General features: G+C 37.9%; 1 protein-coding gene across 3 annotated transcripts in view; it reads left to right on the plus strand.

Moving 5' to 3' along the window:
* The window catches only part of MSH2 (mutS homolog 2), a 97,587-nt gene that overhangs the window by 19,116 nt on the left and 54,202 nt on the right, over nucleotides 1-24,269 (plus strand). For all 3 annotated transcript variants that reach the window (XM_007459976.1, XM_007459978.1, XM_007459977.1), the window contains 2 exons: nucleotides 6,118-6,317; nucleotides 23,386-23,495. In XM_007459976.1, coding sequence (XP_007460038.1) covers nucleotides 6,118-6,317; nucleotides 23,386-23,495 — 310 coding nt within the window. The remainder of the gene's footprint in view (nucleotides 1-6,117; nucleotides 6,318-23,385; nucleotides 23,496-24,269) is intronic.

Consider the following 24,269-nt stretch of genomic DNA (forward strand, 5'->3'; position numbering starts at 1 on the left):
AAAAAAAAAAAAAAAAAAAAAAAAGTTTCTCAATAAGGTCACACAATGCTAATTGGACCCACTGTACTTTCAAGCTATCTAGTTTTCACTGCTGCCTGGTATTACTTTTGTTACATGACTCATTTCAGTGACCAATCTAACATTTTTTATTTTCCCTTCAGCTGCCTCCTACGTGTAAGCAGATGATCTCCTCCCTGATTCTTACAATCTCAAAATGTACCTGTATTTTCAATCTTTTACTCCCTGGCTCTTTCTCAGAAGAGGAAATAATGCTCTTTACTTTCCAAAGGCAACCTTTCCATTTTGCCTTGGTTATAGTTTTTTTCCCTATTCCTTCTCTGCTTCAGTTTTCTTCCAGTGCATCCTGTACTGTTCTCTCTTCAAGTCTCTGCTCTTGCTGCTCCACCCTCCCCTCCCAAGCATTTTCCTCAAGATCCTGTCTCTTTAAATCCCAACTATTTAGAATATAGGCAAATGAAATACCCCAAAATGAGGTTCCCCAGCTCCCATAGGAATTCTCTGCTTTCTTACTTGTATCACATTTCACTGCATTTTGTATCTTGGTTGTTACTCAGCACTAACTGTAAGATGCAACATGTCCTTCTCCTCCACTAGATTGAAAATTCCTTGAAAGCATGTTCCTTTCTCTTATATTTTGCCATACTTTTTTTTCTTTTTTAATTTTCTCAAGCCTGTGTAGCAGATTATCTGCTATTTAATGTATCAAATGAGTGGTTCTGTCTGTCTTAAACCATGTGAAGAACAGATAAAGAAAAGGCTCAAAAACTTGTATTTAGGTACCAGATTTGTTCTCAGCCATATAAATAAGCTGTCATGAAATTCCAGTCAACTGTTTTTACAGTGAGAGATCAGAAGTGCTGGTTTTAAAGAACAGAATGGTGATACAAAAATTTCATGACTAGTTTTATAATTTATTCTTTTGGAATTTTAGAGATTAACTGACCCTAAAAATTATCTTGTATTCCAGTCAACTTGTGCAGTAATGTATCAAATTGTGACAGCTGAGTAATTTTGAGTAGGATTGACAGGTATACTCTGTTTTGCCAACACTAACTTTGGTACTTCTGAAATTGTGATTTGAAAGTGGGATTGTCATGGAAACAGTAGAGCAGTCTTTTTAAAAAAAACCTCTGTTAGCCAGAACACAAACTAATACTATAATTATTTCTGAAATGGCATGTTGAATAGACTTGTGAAACTAGCAATTTATTAGACTTTTTAAAAAAAATAAATTTATTTATTTTTGGCTGCATTGGGTCTTCGTTGCTGCGCACGGGCTTTCTCTAGTTGTGGTGAGCAGGGGCTCACCTCACTGCGGTGCACGGGCTTCTTATTGCGGTGGCTTCTCATTGCAAAGGACGGGCTCTACCTGCGTGGGCTTCAGTAGTTGTGGCACGTGGGCTCAGTAGTTGTGGTGCACGGGGGCTTAGTTGCTCTGTGGCATGTGGAATCTTCCCGGACCAGGGCTCGAACCTGTGTTGCCTGCATTGTCAGGCGGATTCCTAACCACTGTGCCACCAGGGAAGTACATTATTAGACTTTTAATGATATCCAGACCAAAGACTGAGGGGGCTGTGTATCTTGCCTTGTGCTATGTGTTTTAGAAGCTTTTTCATTCCCTTGCTGTTTTACTTCTTAATACTCTTTCTGGAACTTTATGCTCTTTTTTTTTTTTTTAATTAAAGTAGGGTTGATTTACAATGTGTTAATTTCTGCTGTACAGCAAGGTGATTCAGCTATATATATGTATATACATTCTTTTTTTATATTCTTTTCCATTATGGTTTCTCATAGGATATCGAATATAGTTCCATTTGCTATACAGTAGGACCTTGTTGTTTATCCGTTCTATATATAATAGCTTACATCTGCTAACTCCAACCTCCCACTCAATCCCTCTTGCCCTTGGCAACCACAACTCTGTTCTGTATGTCCATGAGTCTGTTGCTGTTTTGTAGATAGATTCATTTGTGTCATATTTTAGATTCCACATATAAGTGATATCATACGGTATTTGTCTTTCTCTTTCTAACTGACTTAGTACGGTAATCTCTAGTTGCATCCATGTTGCTGCAAATGGCTTTATTTCATTCTTTTTCATGCCTGAGTATTATTCCATTATATATATGTACTACATCTTCTTTATCCATTCATCCATCAATGGACATTAGGTTGCTTCCATGTCTTGGCTCTTGTGAATAGTGCTGCTGTGAACATAGGGTGTGCATGTATCTTTTTGAATTATAGTTTTGTCTGGGTATATGCCCAGGAATGGGATTGCTGGATCATATGGTAATTCTATTTTTAGTTTTCTGGGGAACCTCCATACTGTTTTCCAAGTGGCTACACCACTTTCATTCCCACCTTTTCTCCACACCCTCTCCAACATTTGTTACTTGTAGACTTTTTTAGTGATGGCCATTCTGACTGGTGTGAGGTGATACCTCATTGTAGTTTTGATTTGCATTTCTCTAATGATTAGTGATGTTGAGCATCTTTGCATGTGCTTATTGGGCATCTGTATGTCTTCTTTGGAGAAATGTCTCTTTAGGTATTCTGCCCATTTTTCGATTGGGTTGTTTGTTTTTTTGTTGTTGAGTTGTATGAGCTGTTTGTATATTTTGGAAATTAAGCCCTTGTCAGTCGCATTGTTTGCAAATATTTTCTCGCAATCTGTAGGTTGTCTTTTCTTTTTGTTTGTGGTTTCCTTTGCTGTGCAAAAGCTTCTAAGTTTGATTAGGTCCGATTTGTTATTTTTGTTTTTATTTCTATTGTCTTGGGAGACTGAGCTAAGAAAACATTGGTAGGATTTATGTCAGAGAATGTTTTACAAAATTATGATCTCTTCTAGGAGTTTTATGGCATCATGTCTTATGTTTAATTAAGTCTTTAAGCTATTTTGAGTTTATTTTTGTGTGTGGTGTGAGGCTGTTTTAACTTCATTGATGTACATGTGGCTGTCCCAGCTTTCCCAGCACCACTTGCTGAAGAGACCGTCTTTTTCTCATTGTATATTCTTGCCTCCTTGGTTGAAGATTAATTGACCGTAGCTGTGTGGGTTTATTTCTGGGCTCTCTATTCTGTGGAACTTTATGCTCTTGAACAATGTTGGTTACTTATGATTCTGTGGTCAGCTTGAGAGGAAACAGTGATAAGATACTTGGTGGAACAGGAAAGAAGCATAGGGAGATTTTAGATCAGAGATGTCTTCTCTGTGGATACTTACCATTTATGGGGAGCGGCCTAAGGAGTTTTAGGAAAAGAAGAGGAAAAGAAAGATGAGGTAGGTGAAGCCAACATCAGGTTTCTTTCATCCTTTTCCTGACCCCCTTAAACTTCTTTTCCTCCTTTGTCATGAGAACTCAGAAATTTCTTGTGATTGTTAGAACTCACTTTTTTAAACTGTTCCCGGCCGGAGAATCGCTTGAGAAGCTCATTGCAGTTTCACAGGTGGGCCCCATCCTTGGGGATTCTGTATTCCACCTCCAAGTGATTTTAATATGGGTAATCTTGGATCAAACTTGGAGAAGTCCAGTTAGAGCCAGAGGATTAGCTGGGAAGGCCCAAATTTGCTGTGATTTGGCTGCATCCCTTACTCAGTTTTGTTTGCTTTGTTTTTAAAATCTAGAGTACAAGCCGTAGAAATTTTTCTGGAGCAGTAAGTGCCTGAATAATTGCTTGTTTATATAGCCTGTGACTGGTTCGTAATATAAGCTTGGTAGCAGATTATTTCCCCACTAATTTGGCGTTTGCTACAACAAATATATCTACTACCAACTCCCTAAATATTATCTTGACATTCTATAGAGTTTGTTATTTTTCTCTTTATTTTCATCTTTTAAAGTGATTCAAGGTCCTTTAAACCAGTGGCCTAGCCTGGGGCTGTCCTCCCCTCCCCCGCCGCCTCTGGGACATTTGGCAGTGTCTGGAGACATTTTGGGTTGTTACTCTGGAAAGAGTATAGTGGGTGGAATTCAGGGATGCTGTTAAGCTGCACAGAACAACCCCTCACAGCAAAGAATTATCTAGCCTAAATGTCAGTATTGCCAAGGTTGCAAAATCTTTTTTTTTTTAACTTTTTACTTTATATTGGCGTATAGCTGATTAACAATATTGTGATAGTTTCAGGTGCACAGCAAAGCGACTCAGCCATACATAAACATGTATCCGTTCTCCCTCAGGCACCCCTCCCATCCAGGCTGCCACATACCAAGGTTGCAAAATCTTGCTTTAATATTTGTAGTCATATGATTACTACAGGGGCAGCATATTTTTCCCTTCATATGACATGCTAGATGAATATTATGATAAAGCAGGAATTGTAAATGCTGATGGAGAGATCAGTAAATAGTTAAGAAATTTAGAAAGCTGATTTGATTCCTTTTCCTGTTCCTGTGCAATTTGAGGATTAATTTACTACTCATATAGTTTACAAATGTAAGGAAAATGGTTGTTCATCTGATAGCGTTCTAAACCTAGGATCGTCTTCTGTGCCCACGCCATTTCCCCTACCTTTGAATGTTAAAGTTTACCTTTCAGCTATTACTTAAATACCATGTACTACATAGTTTTTCATACTGCATGTTGTGACCCAGTGGTGGGTTGTGAAGTTAGTGTAGCAGGTGATAACTAGCATTTTTGAAAAGTTAAATACAATAGAAAAATAAAAGAGTGCACCACATATAGTAAGAGTTAAGTTTTGTCTTGCAAAACCTATTTTAATTATATGTTGTCAGGGAGGAAAGTTTCTTTTTCCTACTACTCATAGTTCTTTGGCTGTGGCCCTATGAATTGGACTGACAAAAGACAGATTAACAAGGGAAAAAACAAACAGATGTTTATGCTTACATGTGGGAGTACTCAGAGATGAGTAACTCTAGGGTTAGTTGGAACTTGGGCTTATATAGCATCTTAGCAAAGGAACAATAAATTTTCAGAGAAGTGACAAGACAAAGGAAGAGGACTTTGAGTTCCTAGGGCTACAAATTGTGGGAAGGGAAATGTATGGAAACTAAAGGTAGATAAAGTCTAGGTGGTAGGGTTATGTAGGTTCCTCTGTTGCCATCTCCAGGCTGTTAAGGGTCTAAAGTTGAGATTAATTGTTGTCTTCCCTGGTAAAGAAGGAAGGAGGAGCACCTTGGTAAATTTATGTCCTGCTTTTGGGCAAATAGGGAGAAGACAAAGAGCTTTCCTTCTTTCTGCTCCTTCTCAATTGTCCTCAACTAAAAATAGTCCTTACGGACCAAAGTAGTCCTTATGGACACTAGAGTAGCATGTTTTGAGGTGGATTATTTTGCCCGCTACAATATCTGTGCATGTGTGTGCTGGGTCATGATGTAAAACTATATTTCTTGCTGAGGATTACAGGGAAAAAAATGGAAAACCACTGATTCCAATAAATTACAAAAGCAATATTAGCTGCGTGTTTTATAGTTCTTGAAACAAGCTAAGATTTTATTTATCGATTTTGTGAAGCAATAAACTTATTTCAGTTTTCTAATTAGAAAATTTTGGCTTTTACTATCATGAGGTAATTTTAGAATGCATTTTGAATTTATAAGACTGATAGAATAAGTACTGAATTTGGCAACATTCTTGAATTGTAATTCTGTTTCATTAAAGATGTTTCATTAAAGATCATTTTGGCTTTGTACTATCATGAGGTAATTTTAAAATTCATTTTGAATTCATAAGACTTTCTGATAGAATAACTGTTGAATTTGGCAACATTCTTGAATTGTAATTCTGTTTCATTAAAGATCATTGTTTCCATGTGCAATAATGGGTCAATACCAACAGTCCCAATAATGAGATTCCTCTATTTAAGAAATGTCAATTTGATGAAAGGCAAACAAAATTGGGTATATTTCAGTATCATATGATACTACTTAACTAAACATTAATTTGGTTATTAACTAATCACAAACTGCTTACATCACAGTGTTATGGAGCTTTCCATCCTCTACAAAAAACTAACATTTCAGAATAGATTCAAGCTTCTTACATGGAGTTTTTGAGTTGAGACATGCACCTAGTTGACAAATTTTAGTTTCATACTAAAATATTTAAGATTAATTCTAGTATAATTTATTTCAGATTAAATTTAGTCGAAGCTTTTGTAGAAGATGCAGAATTGAGGCAGAGTTTACAAGAAGATTTACTTCGTCGATTTCCAGATCTTAACCGACTTGCCAAGAAATTTCAAAGACAAGCAGCAAACTTACAAGATTGTTATCGACTCTATCAGGGTATAAATCAACTCCCTAATGTTATTCAGGCTCTGGAAAAATATGAAGGTAATAAAATGATTTTGTTTTTGTTTTCCTTCACTCTCAATATACTTAGCAAATGTTCTGTCCTTTTAAAGTTGGTTCTGGTGACTCATCTTTAAGTTTTCCTAATAGGTTTGTGTTGCCCTCTGGCTGTATCACAGAAGCCAGAAGTCATGAGACAATTGAGAATTTTTGTTTTTTAGAAATGAATATTAGGATTACGAGGTTTATTAATAGGTGTCTTGCACTAACAGTGGCAGTTGAACAGGGTTTGATTGCTAAAGACTCACAGGACCCGAAATGACAGTGCTTACAAACACATGGTTTATTACGGGAAAAGGATACAGTCTAGCAGCTGCACTAAAGTAAGGATAATGCATCACAGCCAAAGGCTGTCACAGCAAGGGGGCCAGGGAGGTCAGGTGCAGCTGCCTATAAAAAGGTCCTTGGTGAGGTGCACCTTCTTAGATCAGGGACCATTATTGTATGCAGAACACCCTGGAACCAGGGACCCTGAAACAGTCTTCCTGGGCTTCTTAATATTTTGCTGGTCTTGTGGGCGTATTCCTGTTCTGTAACTAGTTTATACAGCAGAGCCCTCTTGGGGCCTCAGTGAGACCAGGTGCAAATCATCACATGGTGCTAAGCTGAATGAACCACCTTGAATCTCCTGGGACTAGAGATTACAAAACAACACAATTAGTACCTTTCATGCCTTGACCAGGGGTCATTGCCATGCAGGAACTTGAAGAAAACACTGGAGGCTAATTTCAGGCCTGCTGGAATTAACCTTTCCAGTACACCTATGAAAGAAAGTTAAGACAGAAGGTCTTGGCGGTAACAGTTGAAGTCAGAGGGAAGTTACTACAATAAAGTAAGCAAAGTCATATATTAGTTAATCAATATAGTATTGGTGGATAAAATCAACTTGCTCTTACAAGCATAGTTTTTAAGTGAACATAAGTTTATACAATAAATATTTTAGTAAGTACAAAGTTATATGTCTAATACATAAAGCATTTTAAGTTTCAAAGTTAAAAATCAACATCTCTTAGAACTATGGAAAACCTTTCAATATTATGAGAAAACTTTATGAATTTTTTTGTAGGCAGACTTAAAAAAACTATGATGACTGGTACAAAATAAGTATAGATTTAATTTAAATTTTATGGTAACCTTTCCTCTTATTTATCTAATAGAGTATAAAAGAATAGCTAACTGCTTATTGTTTCAGAGTACCACTGTATAAAAGTATTCCTATTCTAGTCAAGGCTCCTCATTAGACTGATGAGGCTTAAATGCCCTAGAATTTAATTTAGTTCCACCAGAGTGGAATTAAAGAAAATGGGTCTTTAATTTTTTCTGTTTCACATTTCTTTAGTGTGGCTTAATTTCCCTCCTTTGTGTCTCAATTTCCTCATCCTGTAAATGAATATCTTCTACTGCTACGATTTTCTGATTGTCTCCTCTGGCCTCATTCCAAAAGGGTCAGTTGGAAGCACAAGGGGATTGACCGGTGTTAGGGATGTAATCATGGAGATAGGCTGTCTAAACAATTTACTCTTAGCACTTAACATCAGCTGTTTTAAACAGTTCTCTCACATCTCTTCCCTCATGAGGTAAAAAAAGCCATCCTTGTCCCTGTGTCCTCCTCTTGTACCTGTATTCAGTGAAGTTTCTGAAAGCCTACATTTCCATATTCCATTCACTCCACTGGCTTCAGCCCTGACCACTGTACTGAAATGACATTTGCTAAGTGACTTACTTGTTGCTAAATTCAGTGAACACGGTCCAGTCCTTATCTTACTAGGTTTCACTGGTGAGTGTGACAGGCTTTTTTTCCTCCCAGTTTTACTGAGGTAAAATTGACATATAACATTGTATAAATTTAGGTGTACAACACGATTTGATATGTATATATATACTACGTAACTGATCACCACAATAAGTTAACATCGTCACCTCACGTAGTTTTTTTCCTTATGATGAGACCTTTTAAGGTCTAATCTCTTAGCAGCTTTTTGTACCTCTTAATCTCCTACCCCTATGTTGTCCCTCCCCCCTTCTCTCTCCCCACTGGTAACCACTAGCTTGTTCTCTATATCTGTGCGTCTGTTTGTTTTATTATATTTGTTTGTTTTATTTTTTAGATTCTGCATATAAATGATAACATACAGTATTTGGCTTTCTCTGTCTGACTTCATTCAGAATCATACCCTCCAGGTCCATCCATGTTGTTGGAAATGGCAAAATTTCATCCTTTTTTTTATGGCTGAGTAATATTCCACATATATATATTTATATATATGTATATGTACACACACGCACACACATCTTCTTTGCCCATTAATTTGTTGATGGACACAGGTCCCTTCCATATCTTGGCAATTGTAAATAATGCTGATAGGAATATTGGGATTAGTGTATCTTTTTGAATTAGTGTTTTCATTTTCTTGGATACCCAGGAGTGGAATTGCTGGATCATATGGTAGTTCTGTGTTTAGTTATTTTTTTTCCATACTGTTTTTCACAGTGGCAGCACCAGTTTACACTCCCACCAACAGTTTATGAGGGTTCCCTTTTTTCTACATCCTCGCCAACAATTTCTTATTTGTGGTCTTTTTAATGATAGCCATTCTGACAGGTGTGAGGTGATGTCTCATTGTGGTTTTGATTTGCATTTTTCTGATGATTAGCGATGTTGAACATCTTTTCATGTGCCTCTCTTGAGTTTAAGATGGCATTTTGCAGAGTTCAGCATAGCTCCTTAGCCTACTGACTTCATGGAGAAAGTCAAAACTGAGGCTAATTTATGAGGAAGAACCAGATGCACTCTCCTTAAAAGTAAAATCATTAAAAGTTTTAAAAAATGTATTTGTATATTACTAGAAATTGAGTGTATTCTGCCATCTTGTGATGTTTTGAGTAATTCTAGGTTTAATGTTATTTTAATGTTATTCCTGGAAAAAAAATGAAAAAAAGTAAATTCAGAGACAGCAGAGGGCAGCAACAGTTTAGAAAGTAGATTTGCATTGAGTGATAAAAGCTCTACTCTAAATTATCTTTCTCCTGTTAAAAAAAAAAAGGCTATTTGAAAAATGTACTTGGCCTCCCTTATTTCTCATCTTTTAAAATTGAAAAGTTGAGACACACATTCGCAGCAACATGGATGGATCCAGAGTTTATCAAACTAAGCGAAGTAAGTCAGAAAGAGAAAGACAAATACCATATAATATCATTTATATATGGAATCTAAAATACGACGTAAATTAACCTATCTGCAAAACAGAAACAGACTCATAGACATAGAGAACAGACTTGTGGTTGCCAAGGGGGAAGGGGGTCGGGGAGGGAAGGACTGGGAGTTTGGGGTTAGCAGATGCAATCTATTATATATAGAATGGATAAAAAATGAGGTCCTACTGTATAGCAAAGGGAACTATATTCAGTATCCTGTGATAAACCATAATGCAAAAGAATATGAAAAAGAATATATACATGTAACTGAATCATTTTGCTGTATAACAGAAATTAACACAACATTGTAAATTAACTAGTTCAATAAAATTTTTTAAAAAAATTGAGGCACAACCTAAAACAATGGTATTCTGCATTTGGAGCAAATTTCTGATAGTGCTTAAAACAACTCTGAGTATCTAGATTTTGTTGATGAATTTTATTGTAACAGCTATCACACTGAGGTATGTAACTCTTCCTTCTGCCCACATCCAAGTAATCATCCTTTTCTGTTTCAGTATATTTAAAAACCTTACATGTGCTATTTTCCCTCCCCTGGTCATTGCATCCTCCTCAGTGAACCCATAGTAATCTTTCTTAGCACGTCTGATCATATCATTTCTTCCCTTTCGGTTATGAACACATTAATTTGCTTCCCATAACCTACCAGAAGAAGCCCCATTCCTGTGCCTGGCTGGCTGCTACTTCTCAGTCAGCCTCCCTTATACTCCCTCACCTACTCTTCTCCTCACTGTACTGGTTCTCCAGACTGCTCTGATTTTTTGTGCTTTTCCCCATGTTTTTCCTTTGTCTTAAATGCCCTTCACTACCTTGTCCACGTGATGGAACCCTACTAATATTTAAGATTGAGCTCAAATATCATCCTTTCTGTGAAGCTTTCTCTGCCCTCCTCATGCAGTTTTCTGGTTTCCATAGCACCTTCTGCTTATCTCCATTGCTTTTTAACCCTAAATAACATAGTAAGTTAGTCTAATAATAATCCCCCCTTTTAACCTGATTGCTCAGTTTCCTTCTAAATAGAAGATAAGAATATGAAAGCAATTTGGCATTTCTGAAAAGGAATCTGCTTTATTAATGTAGCACTTTTTTTTTCATCTTAAACATTTTCTTTGACTTATAAATTAGAGTTCTTTTATTATTTTTTAAATGTCATATTTCTTTTTTATAATTAATTAATTTAATTTTTGGCTGTATTAGGTCTTTGTTGCTGTGCATGGGCTTTCTCTAGTTGTGGTGAGTGGGGGCTACTCTTTGTTGCCGTGCCCAGGCTTCTCATTGCCGGGGCTTCTCTTGTTGTGGAGCACAGGCTCTAGGCGCGTGGCCTTCAGTAGTTGTAGCACGCAGGCTCAGTAGTAGTTGTGGCTCACGGGCTCTAGAGCACAGGCTCAGTAGTTGGGGCACACAGGCTTAGTTGCTCCGTGGCATGTGGGATCTTCCCGGACCAGGGCTCGAACCCATGTCTCCTGCATTGGCAGGTGGATTCTCAACCACTGTGCCACCAGGGAAGCCCTAATTTAGCACTTTTTAAACTTTAGCCTATAAAGCTGCAATTTAAGATCTGGTTGGATTTTGTATTTTGGAGATATTTTCTTTAAATTTCATCTTTATCAGTTTATAAAAGCAAGGTAAACTCTTTGTAGTAATTATTCTACCATCCAGAGGTAATCATTATTAATATTTTGCTTTATGTTGTTTCATTCTTTAAGCAAAATTATAGAAGGTCAGTTATGCTTAACACTTTCTTTGACAAGGAAGACTTGTAATGTAGTTCATATATTAGGAAACAATTTGAGCATAATGTGAATTTTTTGTTGCTTATGCACATTTTGCCCATGGGAAACACTGGGTGAATGCAGAAATTGCACCCAGCTGAACTGAGCAGTGTAGGCATACACAAAATGTACACAGACACACATCTCCAACATCCACCATGTGTTCATGAGCCACACTCATTTGCATGTGGTGTTACAGCTTTGCACTGCACTTCAGAGGACTCACCATTTCACAGTAACTTACAAGCTGCAGCCTTTTGGAAGTCCACCTCCACAAGCAAACTTCATGTCTTTTGTGAGGTAAAATGCATTATTTATTGTAGTATTTTTGTATTTCCTATACATTTAATTTAATTTAACGTGTAAAACTGCCCTGTAAAATTTTTTGTTTTTTATTTCTTAATTTTATTTATTTTTTCATGGAAGTATAATTGACTTACCCAGTTAGTGTGAAGTCATAGAGGTTAAATTATGGCAACTAACAATTAGTACTATTTTTACTATTGTAAAATCAGTACTATTTATTTATTAAATGTACAGTTAGAACATTTTTATCCCACCAATATATTCTGTTACACTTTTGCATATAGCCAGTTCTGTTATAATGCAACATATGCATCCCTGTGCAAAACTGTGCAATAGAAACTAGTTTACGAGATAAAAGAGGTCAAGGCACAACACTCAGAAACTTCATCAGTTACACTTCTGGTCACCAAATGTGTGGAGGTTTTGCCCCACACCAAGTGATTTCCTGTGACACTAACTGGGTGTTCTGCAGTTTAACTCAGTTGTGAAACTGTCTGCCTGGAGATAGCATCAGATTCCATAGGTTAAGGGTTCAATCCCACAAGCCTGGTGCCCTGCAATCTTTCTACCCAGTCTCAAGCCCAGGGTATTACCTGTACTTCTGACCAACCTGTTACAGATGAGGTCCCAATGACCCCCTTCTTGGGTTTAATCAATTTGCTAAAACAGCTCACTGAACTCAGGGAAACACTTACTTACACTTAACAGTTTATTGATAAAGGATGCAGATGAACAGCCAGATGAAGAGATAGGACAAGTCTCAGCGGGGTCCTGAGCACAGGAGCTTCTGTCCTATAGAGTTGAGTTGCGTCACCCTGCTGGTGGATGTGTTTGCCCTCCTGAAAGCTCTCTGGACTGAGCATGCCCCCCGCCACCATTACTGGGGTTTTAGGAAGCTTCCTCACGTAGGCATGATCAATTATTAACTCCATTTCCAGCCCCTTTCCCCTCTCTGGATGATGGGGGAGTCGGGGGTAGAGCTAAAAATTCCAAGCTCCTAATCATGGCTTGGTCTTTCTGGTGACCAGCCCCCATTCAAGAGTTCATCTCGGGTCACCTTATTAGAATAAGAGATGCTCCTAGTGCTCTTGTCACTTAGGAAATTACAAGGGTTTTAGGAACTCTGTATCAGGAACCAGGAGCAGAGAGACCAGTACATTTTCTCTTATCTCACAGAGACTAGCATAGTGTAAAATGATACTCATAACTAATCAGTGGAATCAGAAGAGAAAGTCAGCATAGGAAATAAAATTACTGTTTTGTCAAAATGACAGTAGTAAGAAAGGAAAATGAGGTATATTGTCAGGGAAAGTATTACCTGCAAATGAAGGAACGGAAACAGGTGGCTGTGCTCAACAAAAGGGGTGACGTGACCCGAGAATCTGAAAAGGAAGAGAGGGCAGGGGCCATGAGGGAGGTTAAGAGGCCAAAACTATAGGGTGGGTTGTTGGTGGTGGAGGAATAACGGAGATGCCCTTGTGCTAAAGGTTGTTATTCAGAGCGATTGAATTATTTTGATCTTTTACCATGATTGACTGCATTTCAACTGTTGGCTTCTTTGCTAATTTGGTAATGTTTTGGCTCCAGCCTCATATTTGTGTGAATACTGTAAACTTTCATTAGCAGCATCTTGCTAGCCTTTTTTCCACTTACATGAATTTTTAAATCCATTTCATAAATATATTTAAAGGGTCAGATAAAATTTAATTGTACTTCATAAAGCTTCTAGGTTGGAGTTAATAATACAAGGAAATTACGTTATATTAGTCAAGGGAACATGGGCATAGAATAAATTTTAAAATCTTTGTTAATTGAAACTCATGTCTTTTTATTATCATTTACCAAAATACTTACTAGAACAAGGTTGTTAGTACTAACCTGATAATTAATTTAGACTTTAGGTTGGTTTTTCCGGTCATATTCTATTTGGAAAGTCTGATTCAGCAGATTTGTGACTAGTGGTAGGCCTTGGACCTGAGTTAGTGTCAGGAGGACACATGTAGGGAGGCACCTCATATCTGTTACCCAGAACTCTCCTATAGTTCATTTTGATTTTAGTGTTACTTGCTCATTTAACTTGATTAGAAAATCTTAGTGTCTTTTTCTTAATTATTTTGCCAGCCGTTTCCAGTTACTTCTCAGTTACATTAAATAAAATGTAAGTGATTTGAGAGAGAAGACGTTTACCAGTGAGTATCAATAATTTAGGTGCAATTACAGCCAATTTACCCAGCAACCTCAACTTTGCCAGACACAGATCTGGGAAAGTCTTCTCGTGGTGGGAAGTTGGGGGCCTGTGGTGTGGTTGGTGTCTGCCTGTGGTGAATAAGACCGGGCATTGCAAGCTCGTGCCTGAACGGGCCCGTCGGTTTATAGATAATGAGGCAGAATGGTGGGCTGAGAGTCTGATGACCTGGGGAAGTCATGGTCTGACTAAAGTGGACCGCTGCTGGTTGGACTACCTGATTATCACTGAATGGGAATTTTGACTGAGGATTTCTCATATGGACACATGTTTCAAAGTCTACTCTGAATTCCTCCCTCTAAACTCTGCTTTTGATGTTCTCTCTCTCAGTAAATGGCCCCATTATCTACCCAGTGGTCTAAGCCTTGGGAATCAGCCTTAACTGTTGCCTCTGCCTCTTTGCATTCACTCAGTCACCAAGTCCTATTGGTATCGCATCATATATATTCTTCACCTCGGACACCTTTCCATCCCACTGCCAGCACCCTAGTCCAGGCTATAGCATTTCTTACCTGAATTAACTGTCAGCCTCCTAATGCTTTTAGTGTCTCTTGTCTTGGCTCTTTCTAATCCTTTCTCTTTGCTTCAGCCAACTGTCTTTCTTAATATGTAAATATATTTATAAATAAAAGTATAAATGTGTTGTTAACCCTTCAGGGGTTTTTCACTGCCTTTATATATTTACTGCCCTTATATTTCACTGCCTTATATTTTTGTGCGATTACTTGTCTGTTTCCCTCACATGCTCTAAGGGCAGAGAAAAGACTGTTTTGGGGTTTGATAGGCCCCTCATAAATTGTTGCCTCTGCCTATCTCTCTGTCTGTCCTTTCCCTCCTAGGACTCATTGCCACTGTTTCTCAGACTTTTTTGACCATGTCTCACAGTAAGATATACATTTTCATTTGACTTAGTGCATACCCATGGGTGTGTCTATGCAGTGTTAAAAAACAGAATTCAAGTTAGTGAATTTTTAAAGATCTTATTGGCTTTTTTGAACAATTCATGAATTGGGCAGCATCCCATCCAGGAGATAGAAAGGAGCTCTCTAGAGCTGTACAAAATGAAAGACTTTCATAGGCAGAAGGGAACTGAAACAAGGAAGTTATAAAAAGCAGGTTGGTTATTGTAAGGTTACTTTCCTTTAGGGTATTGTAGGGGTCTGTCAGGTGTATTACCTAACTGCTGCTGATCAGGTGATTCCTGATTGGCTGGTTTAAGATTCCATTTCTGGGAGAGCCGAAACTGTAATTAAGGTAAGTCTCGATTTGGTGACATGAGGCCTAGCATAAGCGACTCCATTTGGGGCCTGTTGTCTGTTTTAACAACATGTGTACACGGTATATATAAAAACTGAAATAATTATATAATAAATTGTATAAGCTGAAATAATATGTAAAACTGAAACAACAATACAGTGTACTTTGACATTTTTCAATTTTTTCACTGAAAAATGCTAAGATTTATTAAATTTATGATGGAGAAAAGTCTGCAATTTGAAAAAACAAACTGCATTTGTTTTCTGCATCTGTTCAAGTGAACTTGAACATCCTCCGGATCTCAAATATACTGCACACTCTTTGGCCTTTGTATGTGCTGTTCCTTTAGAATCAGACATTTATCCCTTCCTGTCTCACCTGGCTTTGTTGTCTTCATCTTTAGGTTTTCACCTTCAAAGTCATTTCTTTGGGTAGACCTACCTTGTTCCTACGTTTGAGTACACTCCTGTCCTGGTTATGTGTTTCCAAAGCACCCTGTATTTCCCTGTCATTATACTTGCCATCCTTCTTAGTAATTTAATGACTGTGTCATCTCTCCCCGACACCTGAGTGTACGGTATGTCCCCAGGGAACAAGTATTCCAGCCCAACTTCTGACATGTAATAGGCCTTCAGAAACTTCTTTTGGGAGAATGAGAAAATACCACTTAGTGTAGGAGAGAGAATGTGTCAGAAAGGAAACTGAAAAGCAGTAAAAGAATGGGAAAGTACTTAGTGATGAATGGTTGTGCTAAGGGTTCAAGATGCTTTGTCTTACCATTGTTATTTAAGAGGTCCTGAAAGCTTACGGTGTTCTTTATTTTACTTTAGTGTCTATACTAATAAAGGTATGTTAGCAAAAATTGATTAATTCATTGCTTACATCATAACAAAGGACTGGTATCCAGAGGTTGTTAGGGCAGATAAGGGAGAAGCAGAAACAGCGAGAAGGTTTAGCAAACACTTGGAGTACTCACTGTGTTCCTGATACTGCTAGCTGCTGAGGCTGTGATAGGACCCCAAAACAGTCTCTGCCCTTATAGCATGTGAGGGAAACAGACATTAGACAATGACTGTCACACAAAAATATAATTTTGATAGATGTCATAAAAGGAGAATTCTAAAGTGGTATATCAAGAAAGTGCAACATTTTATTTTGGGGCAGTGCACATGCCAAAGTGGTTTTCATTGGTGTTTTTGCCACTTGACAAGTAGCTGTGCGGTTTGCGGGCTCCTAGTTCCCTGACCAGGGATTGAACCCGGGCCCCAGCAGTGAAAGCGCTGAGTCCTAACCACTCGACCGCCAGGGAATTCCCCTGAAAATTAGCCTTTCTAAATTCACTAAGGATAGTCTCCATAGTATTTCTCTCAATCTATGATTAAGTAGCATGAACATAGGCAAGATGGAGAAAACAAGTCCCAAAACTGGTGTTAATACACCAGTTAAGGCTTAGATTTAAAGCTGGCCTGGGCATCATTCCAGGAGTATATATATATATATATATATATATATTTTTTTTTAATTAATTAATTTACTTATTTATTTTGGGCCGTGTTGGGTCTTCATTTCTGTGCGAGGGCTTTCTCTAGTTGTGGCAAGTGGGGACCACTCTTCATCACAGTGCACGGGCCTCTCACTATCGCGGCCTCTCTTGTTGCTGAGCACAGGCTCCAGACGCGCAGGCTCAGTAGTTGTGGCTCACGGGCTTAGTTGCTCCGCAGCATGTGGGATCCTCCCAGACCAGGGCTCGAACCCGTGTCCCCTGCATTAGCAGGCAGATTCTCAATCACTGCGCCACCAGGGAAGCCCCCAGGAGTATATTTAATGAACCACTTACATATTTATTTATTTTTGGCTGCATCGGGTCTTAGTTGCTGCACGCGGATTCTTTGTTGCGGTATGAGGGATGTTTCCTTGGGGGTGCGTGGGCTTCTCTCTAGTTGTGGCGTGCGGGCTCAGTAGTTGTGGCGCATGAGCTCAGTAGTTGTGGCTCATATGCTCAGTTACCCCACAGCATGTGGGATCCTAGTTCCCTGACCAGGGATCGAACCTCCATCCCCTGCATTGGAAGGCGGATTCTTAACCACTGGACCACCAGGGAAGTCCCTGAACCACTTACTCTTGATAGACTTATGGGCTTTCAGTTTATCCTGAAATTTGTTATAATTTTTATCATAGTAAATGATGATGAAATGTTTGATAGTGATTAAATTATCCTTTGGGTTGTTTGTTACAGAATTGTAAGTACTTATGCTTATTGACCTAAACATTGCAGCAGTTTCTGAGGCACATAAGAGCATTCTTTTAAAATTTTTCCTTGTGATGAGAATTCTAAGGATTTACTTACTCTCTTAACAGTTTTCATACGTATCATACAGCAGTGTTAACTGTAGTTGTCATGCTGTACATTATATCCTCAGTGCTTATTTATCTTGTAACTAGAAGTTTGTAGCTTTTGACCACCTTCCTCCAATCCCCCTCCCCTCCCAGCCACAAATCTGATCCCTTTAACTGAGTTGTTTTTGTTGTTGTTGTTGTTTTAAGATTTCATGTATAAGTGAGATCGTAAAGTATTTGTCTTTCTGGACTTCCCTGGTGGTGCAGTGGTTAAGAATCTGCCTGCCAGTGCAGGGGACACGGGTTTGAGCCCTGGTCCAGGAAGATCCCACATGCTGTGGAGCAACTAAGCCCAAGCACCACAACTACTGAGCCTGTGCTCTAGAGCCCGCAAGCCACAACTACTGAGCCCGGGGCCACAACCACTGAAGCCCACATGCCTAGAGCCCGTGCTCTGCAACAAGAGAAGCCACTGCAATGAGAAGCCCGCACACCACAACAAAGAGTAGCCCCTGCTCACCACAACTAGAGAAAGCCCGCGTGCAGCAATGAAGACCCAACGCAGCCCAAATTAAATAAATAAATAAATTTATTTAAAAAAAAAATAAAGTATTTGTCTTTCTCTGACTTATTTCACTTAGCATAATGCCCTCCAGGTCCATTCATGTTGTAAACGGCAGTATTTCCTTTTTTTTTAATGGCTGAATAATATTCCATTTTGTGTGTGTGTGTGTGTGTGTCTGTGTGTGTGCACACACGCCACATTTTCTTTATCCCTTTATCCATCGATGGATACTTAGGTTGTTTCCATATCTTGGCTATTGTAAATAAGGCTGCTATGAACATGGGAGGTGCAGATACCTTTTCCAATTAGTGTTTTGGGTTTCTTTGGTTTTATTCCCGGGAGTGGAATTTCTGGATCATATGGCAGTTCTATTTTTGATTTTTTGAGGATCCTCCATACACAGTTTTCCATAGTGGTTGTACCAGTTTACAGTCCTACCAAGAGTGCTCAAGTATTCCCTTTTCTCTACATCCTCACCAGCATTTGTTCTCTTGTCTTTTTGACGATGACCATTCTAACAGGCATGAAGTGTTATCTCATTGTGGTTTTGATTTGCATTTCCCTAATGTTGAGCATCTCTTCATGTACCTGTTGGCCGTTCATATATCTTCTTTAGAAAAATGTCTGTTCATGTCTTTTGTCCATTTTTAAATTGGATTAATTGGGGTTTTTTTGCTATTGAGTTGTATTGTTAGTTTTTTATCTATTTTGGATATTAGTGCCTTACCAGATAAATGTTTTGCAAATATTTTCTCCCCTTCCATAGGTTGGCTTTTCACTTTGTTAATTGTTTCTTTTGCTGTGCAGAAGCTTTTTGGTTTGATGTAGTCCCACTCGTTTATTTTTAATTTTATTACTTGTGCTTTGGGTATTATATCCAAAAAATTATTGCCAAGACCCATGTCAAGGAGCTTCTCCCCCATGTTTTCTTTTTTCTAAAAAAAAAAAAAATTATTTATTTATTTATTGGCCGTGTTGGGTCTTAGTTGTGTCATGCAGCATCTTCGCTGTGGTATGTGGGATCTTTCATTGCGGTGCGTGGGTTCTTTGTTGCGGCATGTGGGCTCTAGAGTGCACAGGCTTAGTTGCCCTGCGGCATGTGGGATCTTAGTTCCCCCACCAGGGATCGAACCCACGTCGCCTGCATTGGAAAGCGGATTCTTAACTACTGGACTGCCAGGGAAGTCCCTCCCCCATTTTCTTCTAGGAGTTTCATGTTTTCAGGTCTTAACAAATTTAAGTATTTAATCCATTTCAAGTTAATTTTTTGTAAGTGGTGCAAGATAAGGGTCTAGTTTCATTCTTTTACATGTGAATATCCAATCTTCCCAGCACTGTTTATTGAAGAAGAATGTCTTTTCTCCATTGAATATTCAGCAGCATTCTCAAAAATGAAATCTTCAGCGAGTTATAAATGAACGTTTAGGGGCTGACAACGAATCTAGAGTTCTTAGAGAAATTATTGAATTTGATTGCTTAGATATTCCCCATTTTGATGCATTTAAGGAGTTAACAGGGACTTCCTTAGCAGTCCAGTGGTTAAGACTCTGTGCTTCCACTGCAGGGGACGCAGGTTCAATCCATGGTCAGGGAGCTAAGATACTGCATGCCAGGGCCAAAAAATAAAAATTATTTAAAAAAAAAGAAGCAGCAGCAGCAGCTAACAGTTATTTTCCAGTGTGATCTTTTGTATTTTTCCTAGGTGACTGTTGGCATGTATCAGAACTAATGACCAGTGATTGGTTGCTTCATAAGTCCCTTGCCCCCTTCATAAAGTCATTCATTCAGCATAGAGTTATCCATTGCCTACTTTGTGGCAGGCATTGTTCTGGGAACTACAATGGTAAATATGACAGATAAGGTCCCTCTTCTTATGGAGGTTCAGTAACAGTGGAAGGGTAGAGAGAGAGAAATAAATGAGCAAGAATTTCAAAGAGTAGTAAGTACAACAAAGAAAGCATAATATTTTGATGTGACAGAGTGACTTGACTGGGCCAGGAAGATGCTGGACATGGTGGTCAAGGCTGGCCTCTCTATGGAATTGCTGTCTCAGGTGAATCTCAAATGATGACAAAGAGCTCACTGTTAAGATCTAGGGGAGGCTAGTGGGGCCAGCTAGTATAAGTACCTATAGCTTGACTTGTTGAAGGAGTGAAGGGAAGCTAGGGTTGTCAAGCATAGTGATAGAGAATAAGGGCACGCTTGTTAGGAGGTGAGGCCTATCCAAGGTTCTTAACATTTTTCATGCTGTGGACCCTTTTGGCTTCTAATAAAGTCTGTGAACCACTTGTCAGAATAGTGTTTTTAAATATGTAAAATAAAACACATAGAGTTAAATAGGAAGCCAATTATATTGAAATACACTTATCAAAATATAAAAGAAATTCTTGAGAAATAAGTCCTTTTTATTAATGCATTAAATAACATGATCTGAGTGAAGTTTGAACTTCTTTAATTTTGAACTAATGAGTTTAAATGTTAGTTATCTCCAAAAAACTATATAATATGATATGAAAATATATCTGGAATTTTAATTGATGACAAAGACACAAAGTACTGATGATACTACTGTGGTTTATTACTTACATTAACAATGGAAGAAAATGCTTGATTCCAGTTAGAGGTTAGAGAAAATGAAGATGGGATTTACTTCTCTTCTTTGTTTATGTACTACCTTGAATTCAAGGGTCTATGGACCTTTGTTTAAGACCCTGGGATAGATCATGTAAGGCTTTTTAGGTTGTGGTAACTAGTGGGAGATCGAGTTTATCAAAACCCAGTGGTAGTGCTCACTTTGGCAGCACACACACTAAAATTGGAACGATACAGAGAAGGTTAGCATGGCCCCTGCGCAAGGATGACACGCAAATTCGTGAAGTGTTCCATATTTTTAGGTAATAGTGTTATTAAGATTTTATTTTAGTTTCTGTACTTCTGTAATTAAAAACATTCGTACTGAAAAGTATATTTTGTTACTAGAAATAAACCAAAAATGATTTTTACAAAAACAACAACCCAATGGTGCCCATCAATTGATGAATGAATAAATAAAATGTGGCATATCCATAGAATGGAATATTGTTCCTCAGTCAAAAGTAATGAAGTACTGATGCATGATACAATATGGATGAACCTTGAAAACATTATGCTGAGTGAAAAAAAGCCGTCACAGTATAATGTGATCCATTTATATAAAAAGACCAGAATAGGCAAATTTATAGATTCAGAAGGTGGATTAGTGATTGCCTAGGCTTGGAGGAATGGCAGGAGGTTGGAAGGGAATTGTAAATTACTGCTAATGGGTACGGGGGTTCCTTGTTTCTTTTGAGTGCAGTGACAGAGTTTGAAAATTGATTGTGGCGATGGTTGCACAAATCTGTGAATATACTAAAAACCATTGAATCATACACTTTAAAATGGAGAATTGTTTGGTATATGATTTATATCTCAATAGAGCTGTTATTTTTAATTAAAACCATAACCAATTGGGGGAAAAAACCCAGTTGGAAATTGCCAACTGGGGCTCAGTACAAATTACAAGTAGGGGATGGAATTCAAGATGGTAGTGAAGGCTCTGAAGGATATGGAACAAGTGAGCAGAGGAAGGGACTTGAACTCTGAGAAGAGCTGCAGCAAGGTGTGAGGGGCTAGAGGACATGTTCTGAAGTTTATACAGGTGCTTCTGTAATAATACTACTTGTGTTTTCTTGGAAAACCTTACCTTCTTCAAAGTCATGTGCTAGAAAACAACTTACAGAAAAAATTAGAGATAAGGTAGACCTCAAAGTATGAAAAATTTTAAGTGATTAATAACAAAAGCATTAACAACCTTTAATAAAAACAGTAGCCTGCGTAAATCTCCATTGCATTTGTAGCCAGCATCAAGTGACACTTTGCAGCTTTAGAGTCTGGGGCTCATTTCCTCCTTCGAGATGCCCTTTGAGGGCATTTGCTTCAAATGTCAGTTTCAACAAAGTTAAAAATCTGAACCAGGGTATATAGAATTCAGTTGAATAAAAAATTTCTTTTTAAACAGTGGCAAATGTTTTTGTACTCTTCATCTATACTCAGCCTTTCCACATACCTTAACATAGTGGAAAGTATAATGGTCATTAAGCCAGCTACTCTGAGGTGTTTGTATGTTGCTAAGCTTACTCTTAATTGTGTGAAAGCTTTCCCTTGATCTCTTCAAAACATTAATGGGCTGGGGGAAGATTCATTCGTGAACCAGTGCCACCACCATGTTTTGCTGCCATCATTCCCCTCTTTACCAATAGCATATAAGCTAATTCAGAATAAAGAACCAGACATTGTAGCACAACAGACATTATGTGGGCAAAGTTGTTTATAGACTGTCTAAATAATGTTTCACACATATGTACTATTTTCTAAATATGTCTCGATGCTGTTGTGATTAATAATAAAATATGAATTCTCACAATAGTTTTACTGACTGCCATCATAACGTTTTCATCATTTTCTCAATCAAGAGCTACCAGTACGTCTGGAAAATGTTGGGGATTATTGCTTTGGAGTGAAATGCAGTATGGTAGAGATTACTTGCAGCGTTCTCCTAAGGGAATTTATTGGAGATCAGAAGAAAATCCTTGTGTTATAACCAATAATAATGCGTGGTAACTATTGCTGAGCTTCTGTTGTGTCAACTACTGTATATATACTAAGCATAGTTGTCTTATTTATTCATCTTCTAGGTAGCTGTTGTTATTACTCCCATTGTAATAGACAAGGAAAAGGAGGCTCCAGATCACAGAGCCATAGATAGCAGAGCAGGGATTAGCTTCCAGATCTCTCTACTCATGCCTTTCACACTATAGACTCTGTTGCTTCACTTACTTCTCCTCACATAATTCCCCAGCATGTGCTCTTGAACAGCATCAAGCGAAGTTCCATTTACTTGTGGCTTGATTTAACCTCTGTTAATTGGAACACTGTATTATTAATGGAAATTAGGGATTTATAAGGTAAGTTAGATATTTTATTTTAATGACTTCAACTTTGGGTTATTAAATCTAAAAAGAAACGCTATTCATTTGGTTGTAATTAATGTCACATTTCTGCATCTATAGTACCTCTTCTGAAGGAGATTAACAGACATGCAGGGCAGGCAGTGTTTTATTAGTAGGAAACTTTGAGTGCTAGATCATCTCCCTTACTATATAAGTACTAAACACATTTGAATTAAGATACCTGATTGAGTAGTAACTTCAGAGATCTGCTACACAGTTTGCTTTTGGGATCAAAGGCTGCTCATTATTGCAAATTTTCATGATTTGTAGTTTTGTATTTTTAATATAGGACCTATTTATTTATTTACCTTTTGCTTTCTTTTAGGAAAACATCAGGCATTGTTGTTGGCAGTTTTTGTGACTCCTCTTATTGATCTTCGTTCTGATTTCTCCAAGTTTCAGGAAATGATAGAAACAACTTTAGATATGGATCAGGTATGCAATATACTCTTTAAAACAAGCGGCAGAATAGTTTTGAAAAGCAAAGGCACATCAGAAAACTTTCCAGATTTCTCTTTTTAATATTTAATTTTGGCACTTTTGTAAGGCACCTTTGAGACAGTGGATGTAAGATTAAGTGATGGGAAAACGTTTTTAAACTTTTTTTAATAACAGTCATTTCAGTGGACGAAAATTAAGAAAGATTAACAGAGGAAGTGAATGTTGGGCATAAGTGGCCTGGTTAAAGGAAATTTCATAAATAAAAGATTTCACATGTGCAAGCTGAGTTTTGTTTTAATTCCAAGAAAGAAGGAAAGTTATAGTCACTGGAAAAGGGAAGGGTATAGAGGTAAACATAGAACGTAAGAGAAGTCAGCTTCTCTTGTTTTATTTTCCACGTAGAGAAGGTCTTCGGGAGAGGAGGTTAGAGTATGGGTGTATCTCCTGAGTAGTTATATACTAAAAAGTTAACCATGACTCTAAATACTAATACTTTGAAATTTTCTACACTAACTTTCCTGTTAAATATAATCATGCAGGAAATATGTGCTTACATTATTCTTATTAAAGAATAGTTAGATTCTTTGCATTCTTCTTAACTGGATTAAGTGGAGTTAACATTTGCCATATATGATGTTGATTTATTTTGTTTTTACTGGATCATTAACTGAGATTTAAAGAAATTAAACCTCGTTTACTCTGTGCTCTTTGGATTTTAGAAGCACACGTGTGTGTGTGTGTGTGTGTGTGTGTGTGTGTGTGTGTGTA

The sequence above is a fragment of the Lipotes vexillifer genome, unplaced genomic scaffold (genome assembly GCF_000442215.2).
Source record: "Lipotes vexillifer unplaced genomic scaffold, Lipotes_vexillifer_v1.1 scaffold666, whole genome shotgun sequence".
Classification (NCBI taxonomy): domain Eukaryota; kingdom Metazoa; phylum Chordata; class Mammalia; order Artiodactyla; family Lipotidae; genus Lipotes; species Lipotes vexillifer.